General features: G+C 38.0%; 2 protein-coding genes across 8 annotated transcripts in view; one reads left to right on the top strand and one right to left on the bottom strand.

Moving 5' to 3' along the window:
• The window catches only part of LOC109030130 (Crustacean cardioactive peptide receptor), a 538,683-nt gene that overhangs the window by 172,462 nt on the left and 345,112 nt on the right, over window positions 1-21,109 (top strand). The gene's annotated exons all lie outside the window — the stretch shown is intronic.
• Window positions 336-20,456, bottom strand: LOC109030131 (uncharacterized). Its single transcript, XM_072302573.1, has 6 exons — window positions 20,221-20,456; window positions 12,283-12,395; window positions 9,335-9,724; window positions 7,965-8,072; window positions 6,481-6,582; window positions 336-5,027 (listed from the first exon to the last, which is right to left on the bottom strand). The coding sequence occupies exons 1-6, from the start codon at window positions 20,361-20,363 to the stop codon at window positions 4,759-4,761; spliced, it is 1,125 nt and encodes a 374-aa protein (XP_072158674.1). The 5' UTR covers window positions 20,364-20,456; the 3' UTR covers window positions 336-4,758.

Genomic DNA, 21,109 nt, shown 5'->3' on the forward strand with positions numbered 1-21,109 from the left:
CCCGGACAGGGGCCTCTTAGCATCCGACAACAGAAGAAAATGAAACGCAGTTACTCAAAATATCATTCTACATATACTCAAAATCTTGAAAATAGATAGAATCTCTAAAAAAGTAAGACAAATTTTATATTGCCCTAGCGTGTATTTGAAACTTCATTCATCTTTTGCGGAATTTTTAGGGCCATTTTTTCACTTTTCCTTACGAGACAAGGATTACACATGAATTCGTAGGGGATTGTCACCTGCGTCACGGGCCCCTCCAGGGCTCGGGCCCCGGTACCGAGGACCCAGTATCCCCCCCCTTGTGGCGGGCCTGATTCTAGCCTCGCTGCTGGTGATGACGTCAATTTTTGCGCATTTTTCTCTTTCAATAGACGAGCGTTGCTGTTTCCACTATATCAGGTTCATTCAAACCGGTTTAATCGAATTTCGAGACTCGATTTCGAAAAGGGCTTAACATAACTGCTCTTAGTCGCGCAACGTACATAGCGGCCCACTGTGCAACGGCTCAGAATCAGCGGTACGTAAGGGTCCGCGGCTTCGCGCTGCTCACCGCAAATCAATTTCCTGCCATCCAGTGTCTTCGCGACCATCGCTCATGGGTCTTGTCAAGAAGTCGACTCGACTCATGTAAGATGCGCCATTGTACACCGTTTACATTTACGGCGATCCTATTTAAGTCGCGCGTTATCAACGCAAATAGACAGCTCTCTTTGGACCCAGGCCGGTAGACTCGGGTGTTGCGGGTCAGTTTGGTTGGCGACTTGGCCACTGAAGAAGACGTTTTCGGTAAAACAGCATATTGACGGTGAAATTCCTAAATCACGTGTCTCGTGCGTTGTTTTAAATTCTCCGCTCTCTTTTAAATTCGGATCCGCAGCTTTCCTCGAGGTTTTCACAGTGTTTTTTCGCACAGAGCAGAAAGGTCATTGAAGTTTTTATGAATTGACGCTGAGATGTATTTCCACTTAAAAAATAAATTAATGTCGGAAACCGAGTCGCGTGGTTTGGGACTTTTGTCGTTGATATGATACAGGCAAAGTGTAATATCAGGCATTTGGTCAAATGCCCGGGCAAATAGTCAACTATTCTTACTGATATTGAAATTCTGATTTTCAGTGTAGTGATCCTCAATTTTGATGCAAGAAATTTTGATGATGCCAAAAATGTGTCTAGTATGATCCCAAGATGCTGCTTTTACTGTCCCGCAGTTATTTTTACATCCTGTAAATGCAAATTAAATTTCGTGAGCAATCATAGCAGCATCCTCGGATCACCAGGCACATTTTTGACATCCAAGGTGCTAAAATTGCATATTATTTATTTCAGTGTATATTCTAGTTTGCTTCACTCAACATTAGCCGAATTGACTAAATAATCATCAATATTTTACAAACTATCAATACAGTCAAGAAAAAAATCAAAGCCAAGTGATTAATGCACAACATCAATTAGAAGGGAACAGGACGAATTCCACTTAACACTTCAATTGATCCAAAATTTAACCGAAAATTCTCCTGGTAATTCGGTGATAATTAGAAATCGTCGATATTTGGATAAGTTTAATCGTGTTAAAATAAAACACACCGTATTACAAGATCACCGCCAAAGGGAGTCGTTAAAAATGCTAACATTTAATCACTCAGACAACGGCTCATTCGGCTCTAATTATGGGCTTTAATGTTTGGACGAGAAATGCATCGCGATATTTTTCCTGTAATAAATCAGGATTTGTCACAATTGCACGTCGCGCGCCGCTCGGCCGAGACGGTTTTCCATTTTTGGATCGATTGTTTGACATTCTGAATATTTGCAGGAGATTAATCTGAACGGAAGTCCACAATCATTCCGTCGTCTTAAGGAAAAACGCCTTATGAACTTTTGGACGCCGAATTGGGTTCTATAAATACGAGTCTTCTGGAAAACTAATGAATATTTTCATCCAGTTTTTTAGGAAATTTTATTCGCAATTAGACCAAAATTATCTGAAAAGTTTTAATGAAAAATTACTACCTTTCTTCAAATATAAATATTTTATAAGAAGAAATTTCGCAACTTTCAAATGTTCATACGTTGTTGTACGTTAGCAGCATAGCTTTGGTCGAGAGTCATACCCGAGTTCGCCGAAAGGAATAATTGAAGCTTGAGAATTCGGGCGATAGATTTATCAAACCCTCGCATACATTTGTTGCATTTCAGTTTCTAAAATGTTTGAATGTTGACAGATGATTTCTTTATCTTTTCCCGACATTTAGACAAGAGGAAACTTTTGTCGAATTCAACGATTAAATTGAACAAGTTACATTGGAGCTTGTGCCAGTTAACATTTGCAACATTATATGTATTTAGAGCATGGATTCCAGAATTATGACAGTTCTCCGCAATTTTTATAGATTTCTGAAAATATTGGTGGCTATAGAACGTTTTAAGCATAAACCTGTTTTATTCTAATTTGTCATGTTCAGGTCATGAAATCTTCATATTTCAATGCATTTTTGCGCCGCGTTCTACTGGCTTAAGATTGAAGCAAACAGTTTACAACTTTGAGAGATTTTTTTGTCGAAATCTTAAAATCCGATTTTTTTCTACCTAACCGAATATATTTCATTTAACTGGAAATTTTGCCGCTGTAGACTGAAGTAAAAATCCCTTTGCCCGTGGACGGTGACAATTTAAGCCATTCAATTTAATCGTGTAATTACACCTGTGTGTTTAAGTCGAAATTAAGGAATATAGAAAAGGGAAAATTGATAATTTTTAGTAAGTATGCATAATGGGTTATCAAGCTCCTCTGAAATGCAAAGTAATGTCTGTCCGAGATTTTTTTAAAAAAAATTGTATTTTTTTTTTATCCACGCTATGATACTTACAAATTACAAATTTACAAAAATACCATCGTGTTAGGCCGATGCAGTAAAACAATGATAACAAATCATAAAAATGAATACCATCGCAAAAAAAAGGAAGACCTTTACTGACTTGTTATACTGTTGCTGAAACCAAAATAACGCATATTTTTGTTTATGTTTTCATGTAGAGCATGCTAAACGCCTGCTAAAATATCGTGGATGTAGTTAATTTGATTTTAAGGGGGATACAACCCATTTTAACAAACACCATGCATCGCTAGATAATAAATTTTTTCGCCTCCGACCTGGGAAGAAAATTTCCATCTTACCCGCTCCTATGAGCGAATTTTCAGCGTTGAAAATTCGCGCCTTAACGTGAAATTGCATGTTGATATTATTCCCAGGTTTACATACATTGACGCTTAAAGATACGAAGTGGGGCTGAGTAGTACAAAAAATAAGACTTTCCCCCTTATTTTCTAAAGCTTTCGTGAGATGTCAGTCAACTGTGATCTCACACGCACCAAAAAATCTATCCCTCTGATATTTCAGAAAATGAGAAGACACTGTTCTGAATGTGAAAAGTACGGATATTACGACAAAAATCGTGAGCTGAAGGTTTATTTTTGGTGCCTACATCATAGGAACAACTTTAAATAATTAAATTAAAACGAGATAGTAAAATATATTTACTAATTTTTCTCTACTCTCATTTCAGAGAAGGGCCGTGTACGTTTACCGATGTTTTTCATCGCACATTTTTTGAACCCACAGGATTCGTCATTTGTGTTGTGTAACATCAAACCGAGCAATTTTCACTTTTTGCAACTGATGAAAAACTGCAAAAAACTATAATTCTTTATTGCTTATCAATTGGTTTAAAAACTATTTTCCTTTAAACATTACGAAACTACTACAAATTATATTGTTACCTCTGTATCTATTAACATGAATTAATACTCTAAACTAGGTTTAATCTTAAACTAACGTTAGATAGTACAATTTTAAAAACTTCATGTATCTTGAACAATTTGCTCCTCTTGGCAGTGGCGTGGCGTGAATTATGGACTTTCGATACATCCCCATTTAAATCCGTGGTAAAGAATCGATTATTAAGGTGTTCGCTGCGAACACCCTGTTTATCGATCCTTTTCCATAGGTTTAAATGGCATATAAATCGATATATCGCAATTCACGCCACGCCACTGACTCTCGGGTATAACACAAACCGTTTAGAATAACAGATGATAAATCAGGATTTTCGCAAGAAGCACCTTAATAATCGATTCTTTACCATAGATTCAAATGGGGAAATATTGATTATCGATCATTCACGCCTTGCTGTGATCAAACCGGAGGGGAAATGTTCTTTCAAAGTTTTTCTGAAATGATCGTTACACTCTGGAGTTAAAAGAATCTACCCTGGCTAACAATGCCTGTATTGTGAAAACGCTTATGTATAATCGTTCAAAAAGTGTATTTGCTAGTACCAACAGTACGGCTAACCCAAATGGCTGTTGTGCACCAACTCATCGGTACGCGGATAGAAAAACCTCGTGCGTGGGACCCGAAGTTTAGGTCATATGTATCTCTGAAGTTTTCGGATTGAGCATCTGAACACTTTAGGTCTAGCTGTCGAGGTCCGGATCACACATCTGAAACTTCAATTCTTACATCTAGAGTACTTCAGATGTGAGAACCGAAGTTTTTCGGATGTGAAAACCGAAGTACTTATTCAGATGTAAGAACTGAAGATTCAGATGTGTGATCCAAACCTCAGCAGCTGGACCTAAAGTGTTCAGATGCTCAATCCGAAAACTTCAGAGATCCATATGACCTAAACTTCGGGTCCCACGCACGAAGTTTTTTTTCTCCATGTACCTACTGTACAGGACTCTTCTTGAAGTACTCAACAGCAATCAGGATCCGGTCTTAATGCATCAGCCAACCGCTGCTGGTGAAGTCCATATTGACTGCTTAGCCAATCCAGAACTCTCGTAGCTATCGATTTATTTTTTGGACGAATGCCTTTCAAAGAGCAGTGACAGACCGGGCACGCAGGATGCTTCATGAGCATGAATGCTTCGTCGGTTATGGCTCCAGCGCATGTGAAACATACCTCGTGACCGCATTCCTCCAATACTGACTGCGTCTTCCGTTTAGAGCATATGCAACAAGCTGCGGGTTGAAAATAAACACATCTTTAAGAAAATTGCCTGTCTTTAATGAGCCATGTGAGCCTTTAAACAATGCTATATGGATCGCATTTAGCTTTACCTAGATCGCAACCAGCGCAATTGCAGTGTTTTTCAAAATTGTGCAACTTCTTCTTTTTCTTTTAAAAATACTTAATATGTGTACAGCATTAAAATTTACACACTTATTTTGCTTTAAAATTAACAAGTATTTGGTAGGAAGCAAAAACTGTTTGCAATTCTGGGGGATTCATTTTAGATAATTATGGAGAAGTGACATATTTATCACGCACTGTAAACGCGCTGGTCCCTTTTTGTTAAATGCGATCCATATCTCTTCTAATAAGAACAAATTTTCTAGGAAAATTGAGAATATTTTCCTTCAAACAATTTGTTCGCAATTTAATTTAAATCATATGAAAATTTAAAGAAAAAACATACATGATTTTTCTTAAAATACGTGTTTATCCGAGTTTTATAGCAATTCTCTGATATCTATGCGCTGTTCTTCCTTAGTGTGGCAGTACACTGGAAAAAAACACATTGGATCTTGAGTCCAGGCTCCTAAAAACATCGTCAAGAAAAAGTACTCTTGATTTAATCAGAATCTAGCTTAAATCAAGAATCAAGCCTCTTAATTTAAGCGGATTTCGTTTTGATTCAAGCAAAAATCCGATTGAATCAAGTGTATTTTTTCTTGTCAATGTTTTCAAGAGTCTGGACTCTAGATCCAATGTGGTTTTATTCCCCCCAGTGTAGGGTACCGTGCTAGGAGAAACGCCGCCGTATAAATATCCGGATGTTGCAAAATACCCCTTTTTACGAAATTTACGAACATTTTTCCATTACAAATTTTCAGGTACTGTAGATTTCATTACAAATAGAATTCACTGTAAAATGGGGGGGGGGGGGATAACCATGAGTTTTATATAAGACGTAGCTCTTCTTTCTAAGCTGCATGGATATGCTACCACATCGATGGCTAAAGTGCGAAACCTTGTAAATCCATTGCGGCGTTTCATTACTTTCGCTCGTATTTTATTTTTTCGAAGAGAAGAAAACCAATTTTATAGATCAAAATTTTTATAGAAAATTCTGCTAACAACGGAAGAGACCCAAGGAAGTTTTCAAGAGATAACGTTGACTAATTTTCCAAAGAAAAATTAAAGTGTGACAGGAAGTATATGCAGCGTCACTAACAGAGTTACTTCGTTTCGCACCACAGCCATTGATATACCGAACAAAACCCTGGAACTTCCGGGTTCACAATCCTAACAGTCTGATCGGCATGAAGCACCAAACTTTGGAGTTTATGATTGACCTTTTTTCATAGGTGTACACTCTGACAAAGTTGTAAATGTTTTTTACATTAATTGTAGTAAATCTTGATTCCATATTGGTAACTAGGAAAAATAATATTTTATGAATGAACTTACCGCTTTCATCCTTGTCGGAACATCGTTCATCTCTTGGGTCTAGAACATCTTCAACTTTTTCAAAAGAAACTGGAGCTGGTGAAAACCTTCTTCTATCATTTGCTGGTGCAAAACAAAACCGTAAAAGGAAATATATATTATTCTCTTTTTTTGTGTTTTCTTTCCGTAAGATATTTATACTTTTTTAATTACTTCTAAAATCTTTGTTGTTTGCTCGGCTGCAGCCATTAAAAAATATCCATGTAATTATGACTGATACTGTCAGCGAATATCAGTTCATAACTCACTTCAAACTATCTACAGTTTTCGAAAGAGGGTGATCACAAATGAGTTCTTTTCTACGCATGTTGGTCGACTGGGTGGTCCGTCACAAGATCTTATTTTGACGGTTTATGGTCACGAATTAGCAAAAATTAAATACAAAGGTCAGTCTAGGGAGCAAGTCCCAATAGACATCAGCGGATCCAGCAAATTGGCAACATTGTTTTTCTCCATTTAATCCTATGGAAATGTATCGATTTTTGGGGGGCCAGGTGCTCCGATAAGAATCGATCACTTAACACAGGTCTAAATGGAGGAAACCCGGTGTTGCCGAATTGCCAATTGGACGTATTTCTATCAAACGGAACTGAGCGCCACCGGGGGAGGAAAGGAGGGGGGGGGGGGCTTGGATTGGCGAGTGTTGCGAAACGCGATGTTCGTTCCTTCCTATACTGACAATGCTTTTCCATGGCGCCCAGTTCCATTTGACAGAACGCGCTATCCGGGATTCTAAAATTCATCAAGAGGAACTCAATTTGGCGCTTAGTTCCGTTTAACAGAACTACGTCCAATGGACCACTAGATAAGGTACGAATTTCAGCATTCTGATACATGTTTCTTAACCGAAATTTTACGCAAAACACGATGCACACAACGAAAATTACCGAAATTAACTCCTGACGAAGATATTTAATGATTCTTGATGCGTCAATTCAAACCACCCGCTCATGAAAACTCAATGCTCTACGTGATTCATATCGCGCGCTAAACGTTTATCATGACAGTCTCTGCGATATAAAAATCTGGCAACCTCAATCTTGACGCTTTGGCTCAGTTATAGCAAATTGCTAATAGTTTGAACAACACATGGCGGAAAATGAACATTGCTCGATTGAGAAGCTTGCTGAAACCGTTGTAGTGCGCGATTTGACTCACGTAGAGCTTTGAGTTTCTTGTGAGTGGGCAGTTCAAATTCCTCGTAACCAATGTGAAATAAAAACGTTAATATCTTCGTTAAGAGTTGGTTTCAGTGATTTTCGTTGTGTGGATCGTTTTCTACGTGAAATTCTGGTTAAGAAACATGTATCAGATCGCTTAAATTCGTACCTTGTCTAGTGGTCCATTGCTAGATCCGCTTCTGCCAATAGAATACCAAGGGAACCACTGTCCGGTTTCCAATCTAAATTTTTCATAACTTGCTTTTGCGGAGAGGAAGTACTTACCCCGAATGACTCTTCTCAGCCGTCTGTAGACTTCATCCGCAGGTTGCGCTCCCTGTGGGTTGGCCAGGAGATCTTTTCTCTGCCACGTCATCCTCCTCATGGCTTGGCCTACAAAAAGAAAACAGCGGGGCGATTATTGAAATTTATAGACAAAGCTATAGACAGAGGAGACAAAAGAGATATGGAGAGATTCTATTGGTGGAAGCGGGTGGTTGCAATAGACAAAGGAGGTAGGAAATAGACTAACTAACGGCAACCGACGAGAGACTCGACAGTAAGTCTATCAGTTTATCCTTTTGTCTATAGGAACCACCCATTTCAACCAATAGGATCGCTCCGTACTCCCTATGTCTTCTTTGTCTATAGCTTTGTCCATCAATTTCAATAATCAGTCCGCAGTTAAATTTATAGCTCTTCTTAGATTGAACCGGGCCCTTTAGAACCAAAGCTGGCTGCGATTTAATGGAATCCATATTTTCAATTACGTAGCATGGTGTCAACGATCATGGTGTCAACGAACAGTTTTTCTAAGTTTTTGTTGATACCACGATCATACAAAAAAAAATTCTGACTCCTGTGAGATGATCACGGTGTCAACGAAATTCAAAACTTCCCTCTATAACATCTTTCAAATTTTAAGTCTTGTTTTTCTTGTGTTATTTACTCTAACCTAAACCTAACCTAACTTAACTTTACCCAACTTTACCTCACAAGACCTAACCCACTTTCACTGTGCTTAACTTTCTCCGACCTTAACTTACGTAACTTTAACCTTACTTGCCTAATCTAACCTTATATGTCCTAACCTAAGCTAACCTTGCGACTTGCTAGCGCGTTGGCCTCATTAATGTGATCCAGGTTTTCTATCCTGGCCAATCGGCCCTGATACTAAATTAGGTTGCAAATTTTTAACCCAAAGATTTGGTCAGCGTAACCAAAAAAAAATTAATCAAAAAATATCGATTCCACGTCTAGGCTACGTTGTGTTCTACTTCTCTTTTGACGGCCCGACAGACAAGGTACGAATCTAAGCTCGAAGATATAAGTTTTCTCATCGAAATTTCACGAAAAAGACAGTTTGTGCGAAAAAATTCCTGAAAATCATTGAGAATCCTGTCATAACCATTGTGGTGCGGAATTTGATTCAAGTAGACTCTGCTTTTCTTGTGTGCGAGAAATTTAAATTCTTCGTAACCGCACCAATGCTAAATAGTAGCGTTTTTTTCTTGATTTTCAGAAATTGTCATCGAAATCCAATCGCGTTCTACGTGAGATTTTGAAGACAAAAAATGCATCATAGTGCCTAAATGCTTACCTTGTCTATTGGTCCATTAGGTTGTTATTTTTATATTTCGATGACTACAGCTCACCTGTAACTGGATGATGGAAGATTTCTCGCTTTACTAGATACGGCATGTAACCGTCAGAGGACTGCAACGCAATCATGACTGGGACAAAGAGGAAGATATGAGAATTCAACGTCGGATTCACTTCCGTCGTCACCATCACACCGTCCTCTGGCTGATCAAACATCACTCGCGAGTTTAAAATTTGTGTTGGTAATGCTAATGATTCAAGTTGAGATGATGATGATGATGATGACGATGACGACGAAGATAATGATGATGATGATGATGATGATGATGATGATGATAAAGATCGCTCAGGTCTGCTCCTATCATGGGAGGCTCTTCGCCGACTCGTCGGAGATCGTAATGCTCTTTTCTGCGCAGGTGTTGGGCTGTCTCCTTGGACTCGATCTAGAAATAACCACGACGATGGGTTACATGTAGGCAGAATAGGGAATTTCTGAATGGGGGAGAGGGCAGAAGGGTACCTCATGAAAAGTGTACCAAGAAATAAAAAAAAAAACAAAAAAAAAACACGGGTATACGGTTACCACGGTAGTAATGTCACACGGGATTCCACGGTAGTAGAATCGTGGACTTGAGTAAGATCAGTGGTGAGCATAGTAGCATAACTAAATGTAGTCCAATGGTACACGGACTTTATGTCCACTTTTTTTTACGTCCACAGACTTTTCGTCCACAATTTTTACGTCCACAGTTCTAAAGCCCTTACTATTGTTGGGGAATAATCAATGCAGATAGTGCAAACATTTCAAAATCATGAGTTGAAAAATGCTGACTCCGCGAGTTTAAATATTAGAGTCTAACACAGAGCGGAGCGGCGTGTTAGCAGCGCAGAACGCGCACTGGTGCCTACAAACCTAACGGGATACTTCACGCATTGCGCAACGCGTGAAGTATCCCGTTAGGTTTGTAGGCGCCTATGCGCGTGTCATGCTGGTTGCCTGCCGCGCCGCAACGCTTTAAGCAACTATTTCGCGTCAGAGGCGTTGCACAGTATCCTACAAGATTGAAGGCGCACGAAATAACTAGTGAAAGAGGACTTTCAATTTTGACTGCATCTGTCTACTGAAAAATGTTTAATTTGGCATTGGAGCGTTTCCTAGGCTCCCGCTTTGGTTTTCATCTTATCATATCCGTACAGTGTACACATGAACATACGTTTTTATCTGCTCTTAGAGTCTGTTCTCTTTCATGACTTGATTCATGAATGAAATGTTTTTAAGAATGAAGGTAGTAGTAGTATGCATTTATTTTTGAGGTGGTTCCTGTCATTTAAATGAGAAGGAAAAAATGTGGACATAACATGTCCACAATTTGGACAATTTTGGACATATTCATGGTTGGACATTAAATCATGTGGACTTAATAAAGACTGGACTTAACGTTTAGTGGACATGAATAGCGGTGGACATTTATTTAATGGACGAGAGGTAGGTGGACATGAAGTCCTGGAAGTGCTCTCCGTTAAACTCGGTCCAAATGTTTGTGATCTTTATATGGACTACATTTTGCAATTTGGAACTATAAATTCTAGCCTGGTTTAAAAACAACGTATGTGCTATTAGTTTCCCTATGCACATAAGTGTTTGTCCAGAAGAGCTGGAATCCATAGTTCCAGATTGCAAAATGCAGCCCAATTAACCATGCTTATAGTAGCATTATGAATCGTGCTCCCAGTAATATTACCGTGGACACGGTAACATCACCGTGCTCATCATTACAAGTATCAAAACCATCAAGCGGTTCTACTACCTTGAAATCCCGTGTGGCATTACCACCGTGGTTAACGTATTATCAAAAGGAAATTCGATTATGCGGATGATGTCCTTTGTTTTTTTGCCGTTTAACCGCAGTGATAATATAAAACACTTATATTTTGATCAGAGGTTGATTGTCAGACGTCCCTTTGTGCTATTCGTTCTTCTAGTGAAATTTTGATGAGAAATCACGGAGTGTTGTGATTTAATTCATACAATTCGTGTGATGATGGTAAAGTGAATCTTGCGATCGATGAGTCATTACTTGAGTTATGATTTTCTAATTACACAATTGTAAAGAGTGGACATGGGAAAATTCACAGTGGATTTGGACATTATGGTAACTTTTCAAAATTGTGCTGGCTTTATCTTGGTGCAAATAACAGTCGTTTTAAAATTGTTAAATTCTTGTTTAATTGATAATTTCGCTTTTTTTTTTTGTTGGACAAAATGGGAGATCAATGCGACTGAGCATTGTTCATCAAAAGGGGGCATCTCTTTTTTTCATCAAGATATGAAGTATCAGAAGACTTATTACAAGACGACACATCGCCACCTTCCGGCCAAAGTATCACAAGAGCCATGCGACGTTTAAAAATTTCCGCCGTCTTCTATTTTTTTACAGAGAAATTTTTCAAAAAAACTGTCCGAAAATTTATCTGAACTTCCTTTGCGCTGCCAATAAAATTCAGTGGAATTTTCGAACAGATTCAACCAACAATTTTGCTGTAAAAAAATAAAATGGCGGCGGAAATGTATAATCGTCGCATGGCTCTTGTGATACTTCGGTCGGAAGGTGATGACATCTTGATCGAAAAAAAGGGGCAACTCTAAATTTCGAGGAACGACACTGCTGTGCTAAGGAAGAACGCCGTATGAGCCTTCAGAAGTTGCCACGTTTCCTTCGATAAAAACCGAATTTATCAGAAAAATTGTGTATATTTTTATCCAAAACTTTTTAGACAATTTTGCGCGCAATCTAATCTAAAATATCTGAAAATGTCAAGGAAAATATGCATGAATGTCGTCAGAAATGCATGTCTTATCAAAGGAAATTTGGCAACTCTCGAATGTTCATACGGCGTTCTTCCTTAGCACGACAGAACAGTCATATCGATGTCCCGTTTTGATCGATTCATTCTGATCGTGGAACAAAGTTTTAGGTGACATAGGTCAAGATTAACTGACTTGAGGTCGCTTGTTCATCCAGCTGCCGAGCTCGTCTCGTTCCCGGTTCGGAATTGCTCGATTTTGGAAAGTATCCGGCGTATCCCTGCTGAATTTTTCTGTATCCTCTATTCCTGTCAAATTTTCAACCATACATATGAAAACGTCTCCCCATCTTCTGTCTCAGACGCAGCGTATTCAGGACACATCGACGGTGTAAGTCGGCAATCACATAACTCGTTTGCGGTGTCTGAAAATCTCCGACTCTATATTATTTTTTTGAAGGAAAACAAACTGACATCATTCCTTGGAGTTCTTGCAGAATTTTCTTCGCACAGAGAAGAAACAAGCAGGAAGCTCCAACGCATTGGCGTCGGAGAGCGGCTCTGGGGGCAGTAGTTGTAGTCAAGAATGAGGGCCTAGACACATTTTGTCATTGATGTACAATCCGACAACTGTCGATTCATGTTTTGTAACTTAGCAGATTTACGTAGCCGGTGTATAAATGTGTATTGGGCTTTGATATGGCGAATACATGGCATTATCACTTGTTGTATACTTTTAATTTTGAAAGCTCTTTGGAGGTCCGCTTCCTAAAAAATCTCTGGTTGATAAGTCGTTTAGCGAGGCTGCAAAAAATTTGCATTTTTATATCTGAAAGTGTAGGTATTGGTTTTTTGTATAATTGTTTTTTTGGATTGCTGGAAAAGTAACGCATACTTCTATAATTTAGGACTGAGTCAGGGAAATATAAGGTTCGTTAAATAGTAAATATTCCTAGTACCGTGTGACACTATTGTTAACGAAAAGTTTTTGCAACTTGTCAAAGAGGTTGTTGAATGATCTTCGAATAACTTTTGATGAGCTAGAGGTAATGGTTCTATCTGCAGCTCGTGGACTTCTGTACGATATTGTCCAGAATCATCTAAATTTTCAAAAAGTGTCCGCTTGTTCGATACCCAATTTGCTCATTCATGCATACAAGGAGAAGCGCATGAAAGCTTTAGCAGACATTTTGGAGATGAATCAAGAATTAGATGAAGAATTTATGACTTAAATCACGGCACCTTAATCACGGGATGACCTTAATTACGGCAACTATTTATTGTCCATGAGATGCAGATGGTTCCATTTCCCTAGCTCATCAAAAGGTATTCGAAGATCAATTTCATCAGCCACCCGTACGAACCACGTTTCTAGTGACCCGTACTTGCTTCGCACGTATGAAACATACAATCAGAGAAAACAGAATTCATCTTACAATAATCAATAATCAGTAGGACATGAATCGTTGCGATGTATAATACGACATTATAATGCGGCATTACTATTGTAATTCATTTTAATGGATTAGGGGCATTATAAATCATTATTGCCACGTCGGAATGAAATGTTGTAGACTGAATTGAAAAGCATGTTGGCAAAATTTATTATAAAAATAGTATAACATGTAGGTACATAACATAAAGGTAATACAAATTAAATGATTAGAGCGTGTATATTTCATTACATTATAGGTATATTACAATCATTTTTGTCATTGTTGGAAATTTTGATAGTTTGAATTTTGATAGTTGATAGTTGATAGTTTGAGAGTTGAAAATTTGGTTATTTTATTTAGTTAAGGTGATTCGATAGACGCCATATTTTGTGTCAGAATGGCATGCGACATATCCCATCAATTGGTTCCATTTTTTCATTTACTTATCATTTTTCTCCAATTTTAAGTTTCGCAATTCTGTTTTCAGGAGACTAAAGCACTCACTTATCAATTTGTATATTTATATTGAGTTAAGGGTAGAGACGTATTCCTCACCGGAATTGAGGAATGGAGGTGTTACAGTAAGTTCGGCATTAGGTTCCATTTCGACATCAGCGACGATCAACGCTACGATACTGGAAGCCAGTCTTCCGATATTAAATCCCTAGCGGGGAAGAAAAAAAATGCCTAGATTTCGCTAAAAATCCCTAAATTCCCAGATTTGCTCAAATATACTTAAAAAATCCCTAGATTTTGCAAAAAGCGCCATTTTTAACGAAGAATCATGATGTCATTCGATGTAGCGATTTGCAATATTTAAATCTGATTGGCTCGTTTGAATTTTGGCGCTCTCTGAAAGCAGTGCTAATCCAGACCAATAAAATGAAAGAATATTAGTTGATTTCTTATTATTAACAGGTTGAATGCAGTTGAATGTCAAGTACATCGAAGGACGCAATCGTTTTAATTTCCGGCTTATTTGCGGGGAAAATAGTGTTGCCAAAAAGGCCTACAAAATATAGATGAAAAAATGTTTTCGATTGTCGAAGCTAGAATTGAGGTTAAAAAGTTGATTTTTGGTAACTTTACACAGAAAAAAATGGATGGTGCTGACGACAGAACCTTTTGTTCATACGGCTCCCACAGTTTCTTTGTTACACTTACAGAACTTTTCTGTTTTGAGAACAGAACTTCTGTCGTGGGAACAGAGTACTCGGTTCCCACGACCAAAAGTTCTGTAAGTGTAACAAAGAAACTGTGGGAGCCGTATGAACAAAAGGTTCTGTCGTCAGCACCATCCATTTTTTCTGTGTACCTCATCAAAAAAAAATCCCTAGATTTCCTGAAAAATCCCTAAATCCCTACGACTGATCTGAAAAATAAGGTCGTCTGATTTTATCTTCTTTTTAGGCTTTGAGTTCGACTGATGCGTTTCAAGATTTTCGATGAATGAATTTTCTGCTTCATTTACTGGATGTGTAATATCAGAATCATTGTTCGATATATCATTTGCAACGTTCACCCTGTGTAGAGGAAAATATAAGATCGGTTGTTTTAAAAATAAATTGGAATTCTACTACATGTATGCCACTTGGGTTGAACATAAAACTGTTGGTCAAAGAAAAAATTACATTGGATACATGCATTGTGTGCTTCAAAATTTTGGAAGTTAAGAAGCATTTAAGCAAAGTTTACTTAGGTCATCCCTTATGCAGCCAAAAGAAGCGCGAATAGACTATCTAGGGAAATTTGAAAAAGCGCGTTCCTAACAACGCAAATTGCGCAGTAAGGAGTGTATTTCAGACTTTTTTAATGTGACCAATGTAATTTTCGTGTCATTTAACCACTGAAAAGTCTATTCGCACGGCTGTATCTCTTGCATGCAACAGGCCCATTCAGGCAATGAAATATGGCAACAGCGGCTTTTTTGGGGGCTTTGAATCCAAAAGAGTTTTTTAAGGAAGGTTATGACCACCCACGTCCATTCATTGCCAAAAAAGTTAAACTCTGGCGTAAGATGAGTCGCTTTTTCGAAAAGTTTTTTTTTAACTATGAGTGCAAAGTTTGACATCGACGAAAATTGGCCAAAGTGACACTCTTACATCCCTAATGAACATACTTGAAGGAATTTTTTGTCCTCCGAAAGGATCGGTTACAATAGCGCGTTGAATGCTGAAAAACCCGCATTTTTCGCCAAAATTGGCCTTCAGACCCATGTTTAGGCCAGTGGTAGACCCCAAAATAGATCGGAAATGACCAAACCATTATGCATTCCGTAAAATATAGACCTTCAATGACCATAAGTGACCTATAAGTGCTAAAAGTTCTCCATTATTGTAACAGGATCAGTACAAAGCTACCTCATCTACCGGAAGTACATTTCCGAAACATTGAACTTTGTGAAGAAAATGATCGTGCAAAGCGCCTGCAAAACTGTAGACATACTCCAAGCATAGCGCCGTCTCCCCTATTTTTAGTCTCGCGTTCGGTTTTTGACCTGCGAATCTCGCTAAGCTCCGAAATGCGTATGCCTAATTGCTGCGTAATGCCACAGACTAATTGCTCCGAAGAGGAAAGTTTCCTTTCCATGGCAATTAGTTAGTGCCAAAGAGAAAAATATTTTCTGCTAAGACTCATTGCTCCGAAAAGAAAAAATTTCTCTCCGGAGCAATGAGTCGTAGCAGCGAAGAGAAAATAGTTTTCTCCGTAGCACTAACTAATTCAGTTCGCAAATGCTGAAAACGGATCAACTCTTTTCAAAAACCGGTAGAAATAATTCCTCGACATGGCACAATTTAATGTAGGTGTGTACCTGTCTCAAAGGTTATAGCATTCCGAATGTATTTTCTGTTCTTTTATGTATTTTTTATCAGCTTATCGTTTTCCTCCTATTCAGATACACCCGAAACCGAGTTCCAACGAATCCATCGGCAAAAAGTCAAGGTTGCCCATTGTTGAAATAAAAAAAAAGAGAAAAAAAATTGTATATTCTTGAAACTATCACATTTCCTGGCAGGGAAAAATTGCATACTTATTCCAAGCTTTACAGTTAATTTAAAATTATTCCTATTTTTATAAAAAACAAAGTTGCAGGTTTGTACTTACGATAAGTCACGTGACTTTGATTTTATCTTCTTTTTAGGCTTTGAGTTCGACTGATGCGTTTCAAGATTTTCGATGAATGAATTTTCTGCTTCATTTACTGGATGCGTAATATCAGAATCATTGTTCGATATATCATTTGCAACGTTCACCCTGTGTAGAGGAAAATATAAGATCGGTTGTTTTAAAAATAAATTGGAATTCTACTACATGTATGCCGCTTGGGTTGAACAAAATTCTAAAAAGTTTTTTTTTAACTATGAGCGCAAAGTTTGACATCGACGAAAATTGGCCAAAGTGACACTCTTACATCCCTAATGAACATACTTGAAGGAATTTTTTGTCCTCCGAAAGGATCGGTTACAATAGCGCGTTGAATGCTGAAAAACCCGCATTTTTCGCCAAAATTGGCCTTCAGACCCATGTTTTGGCCAGTGGTAGAAAACAAATTACAGTTCAAGAAGACCACACAACTTCTGGTTACTAACAAATTAAGCCACCACTAAATATTAGGTATTCAAAGTATTAACTCCTAAAATGGTCTTATCAAACGTATAGATGTCCAAAACATTCCTCAATTTTGCATATCAACTAACACTTACATATTGAGTAAAAGCAGATTTCTTACCTCTGAATTATTCTTTGACTGCGGCGTCGACTCATTACCTGAAATGAAAATTAAAACAGCATTATATTTTCTACATTTTTTAAGTCAACTCAAAAACTAAATTTTTGAAATTCTATAAATACATTGAGGCTTTAAAAATAAAAAAGAAAAGCAAGACACTAGTGAGGAACTCTTGAACTATAGGTTAATGAGCTATAGATTGTGCATAGAAATTGCCAGTCTAAAGTTTCAAGAATGAGAAAATAATCAGCCCATGAGTGGGTCCAGAATGAGGGAGAAAGAAAAGTTGAAATAATTTTACTGGAAGAAGGGATAAATGAGGTACTCACCGAATTTCCGGCAAAAAAAATCTGGAAATAGCGGAAAATTCACATTCAAAATCCCCGTGAAAAAACAGCTCACAAATAAAAGCAAATTGCCATAGAAACTTCTTCACGAAATCACACACACAACGAAGAACGAGGCGGTACAGACGAGTCCGTCCAGGACAAGTTAAAAAATTCCCATGAGCCGAGTGCCATAGGTTAAGGGCCCGTTCGCCAAAACTAATCGGAACTGTATGAATGAATTGCTCCTTTTAAAAATCAAAACAATATCGAATTGCGATATATTACACAGTTAAGATAGGGCTATGTCCTGTCGTAAGCGGCGACATACAGTCGATATCATTTCAATAATCGCCCCAATGGCCACGATAGTTGTTAGACGTTTACGGTTTCCCTGGTAACCTTTGTTTGCTATCAGCTGATATCAAGTAATATAACTAGGAAGCTCCAACCCAGTAGTTAAAGCTTCCTTAACCGCGAAAACTTTAAAATTCAAATTTTCAAATTTTGAACGTAAAGTACATTTTTTCCATCACGAGATAAAAGCACAAACAAGTTTTGAATTGTTGACTGTATCACCATGATTCCAAAAATACAATACACAACATAACATTGACTAACAATAAAACAGTATGCAATAAAATAAAGTCATGACAAGGAACATAGCCGAAAATGGCGCCGATTCCCATCAACCAACGCGCGGTCTCTACAATGTAACATGCTGCATTGATACTCCCCAGCTGGGACCGTCCGGAATAGCAGCTCTAGTGCAAGCACCAGAGCCGCTAAAATCACGGCAGTTTTAAAGAATTGCCGTTGAGTAGTTTTCCATTTAAAAAATAAAGTACGACAAGAAGTCTGCGACGTCGCAAACCGAGTTTTGTGGTTGCCGACTTACACCGTCGATATTGACGGTCAAGTTAAAAACAACGACATTATTCAGTTTCCGGCTATTCATGATGAAATCAAATAAAAAACTGAGCTATCAGCCGATTTTCACCACAATGAAATGCGAACTCATACCATGCTTTAATAAAAAAACATTATGTGCAAGAGGATGTTTATGTTTATAAAATGTTTGCCTTAACATGGTGAAAAATAAGAGAGCACGCGTTTTGGCCGTGCTGACGGCCTTCATCAGTGCAAAGAAAGTAGGTACTAAGATATAAGAAACACTAGCAAGATGCAAACCAAGAAATAAAAAGAAAAAGCATTGCTACAGGATTGCTCCATGGTGTTGAAACTACAAGTCTACAAAAACGGAAGTAACAAGAGTGGTGAAATAGTGCAGGAATCAGCGCCATCAGCCGTTAAAATAGAGTTGAATCGCATAAGTTCATATCAAACCCTAGTTGAAAAACAACCTATCTCAAAGTGGGATTTTGGACTTTTCTCATCGCGTTTTCATTATTCAGTCGACGGGTTTTCAGCGATTTTGAGCAAAATTTCGCAGAATTTGTTTTTGTCTTGAATATAATTTTGAAATTCCGCCTAAAAGTATTCTAAAACTGTACAAGATGATTAGAAATTTTAGACCACTTCGCTCAAGATTCGCATTTTTGCAGTTTCAACGTCAATACGTGATGACGTCAGAGAAATGAGAATTAAAATGGCTTGGGGGGGGGGGGATTACAATCTTTTACCGCTCCTTCGTAACAATAATTCTGCATCCTCTGGTTCAAAATACATTGACAAATTCCGTGAATCAACGGGGTGTATTAACAACAATTCTCCAAAACGCTTTACTGTTTGCAAACCTAAATAGTGATGGATAAAGTCGAAAAGTGTACATTTTTGGGCCTTTGCAAGTCTCCGCTCATGTTTTATTTCAGTGATTATGAATCAATCAAATGTTTTTTGTTTTTTGTGAAAAGAAAAGTGTGTGAATATTCTTATTTCACTCCAAAATATCGCAGAAAATAGCAAGGAGATCTTCTAGTTTGTTTCCCTCAAAAAAGTACATGACTGGAGATTGGTGTACGCTGCAGTGACGATAAGCAATTTTTGTCATTTCCCATCGATAGGACTTAATATTCTTATTCAGAACGTCTTTTCTAGGTCGGACAGACGCATGAAAGTCTCTGCTGGGAGCAGAAACAATACGCTTGCATATTTTTGACATTGAATGTCCTCTTATTCATGAAAAAATAACATAATGTCTATATATGTATATCAAAACAAATATGATGTAACAAAATAACACTGTAAAATATTTCGCGCTTTTACAAAAAAGTTTCCAATTCATTGTTTCAACTGAACTAAATAAAGTTCTGCTTGAGCCATGTAGGTATGTTAAAAATTTTTTTTTTTTTCGTTACTCATCAGTGTGTTCCAGACTAAAAGCTTCATTTTCCTCTCTTTTCTTCTTTAATATTGAGGCGTAGGTTTTTTGCTACGACCGGGCGATGACAGCACTCACTACCTGGGTACCTGCCATTGATACTTTTTTGCTCCGGCTAAGTGAAAACTTGCGTCATCGCAAAAGTTTGACGCATCACCGTAGGGTCCGATTTTTTCTTGACCAAGTCATTCCGCGAACAAAGAGGTCCCACGGCTATTAATGGGTTGCATCTAGTTCACATGACTCTTGGGCTTTATGTCTTTGAAACTCTGAAAATGAACGCTAGGAGAATATTACGTACCAAAAGTTAACGGCGGTGTTCACGATCGGTTGAGATCGTTCGCGGACGGCCGATCTCAGTCGTTGTAAGTCAAGTGTACTTGTCTCCTGAATCTGAAATGTTTTAAAAGTGAACGTACCGTGAATTGTTCTTTGCACACTCATTAAAATGACGTTTTGAGAATTGATTATTCACGCCTCCCAGAGGCGGGTTCAGCAATTTGGCAACACCGGATTTCCTCCATTTAAGCCTATGTTAAAACATAGATTCTTGTCGGAGCGCCTGGTCCCTCCAAGAATCGATACATTTTCATAAGTTTAAATGGAGAACAACATTGTCGCCAATTTGCTGGATCCGCCAATGTACGCCACCGAGCTGAATAATGAGGAAAATGAGTTACGGTGTCTTTTTTGGTTTGTTTTCTACGTTATCCCTTCTAACTCGATTTTGAAACGTACAGACGGAAACGACAGTAATAAGCTATCAGTAAGGGAAACGAAGGTAGTTCCTTTCTTATAGATCATTCAAAGGCGACGAAATTCTCCGTTCTATACCCATTCGTTTCGTTTCAGTCTCCGCGGGAAGTTTGAAATAAAGTGCCGATTTTCATACTCGATGCTTATGGGTTCAATTGCTCCCAGCCAGAGGGAGAATGATCCTGCTCTATTTACATTAAGTCACCAAGGTTTGCATAGCGGGCCCCTAGTAATTGATATAGTCGACACTAACATAATTTTTTCTGTGTATGACATTTTTTAAGATCTGTAAAAGTTTTTCCGTATATTACTTGAAAAAACTAACAATTTTTTTTTTTTTTTTTTTTTTTTTTTTTTTTTTTTTTTTTTTTTTTTTAAATGTTGAAAGTCGTTCAGAATTACGATAGATCCTTGACTCGCTTCAATGAACTATT

Source organism: Bemisia tabaci, chromosome 7 (assembly GCF_918797505.1).
Source record: "Bemisia tabaci chromosome 7, PGI_BMITA_v3".
Taxonomy (NCBI): Eukaryota; Metazoa; Arthropoda; class Insecta; order Hemiptera; family Aleyrodidae; genus Bemisia; species Bemisia tabaci.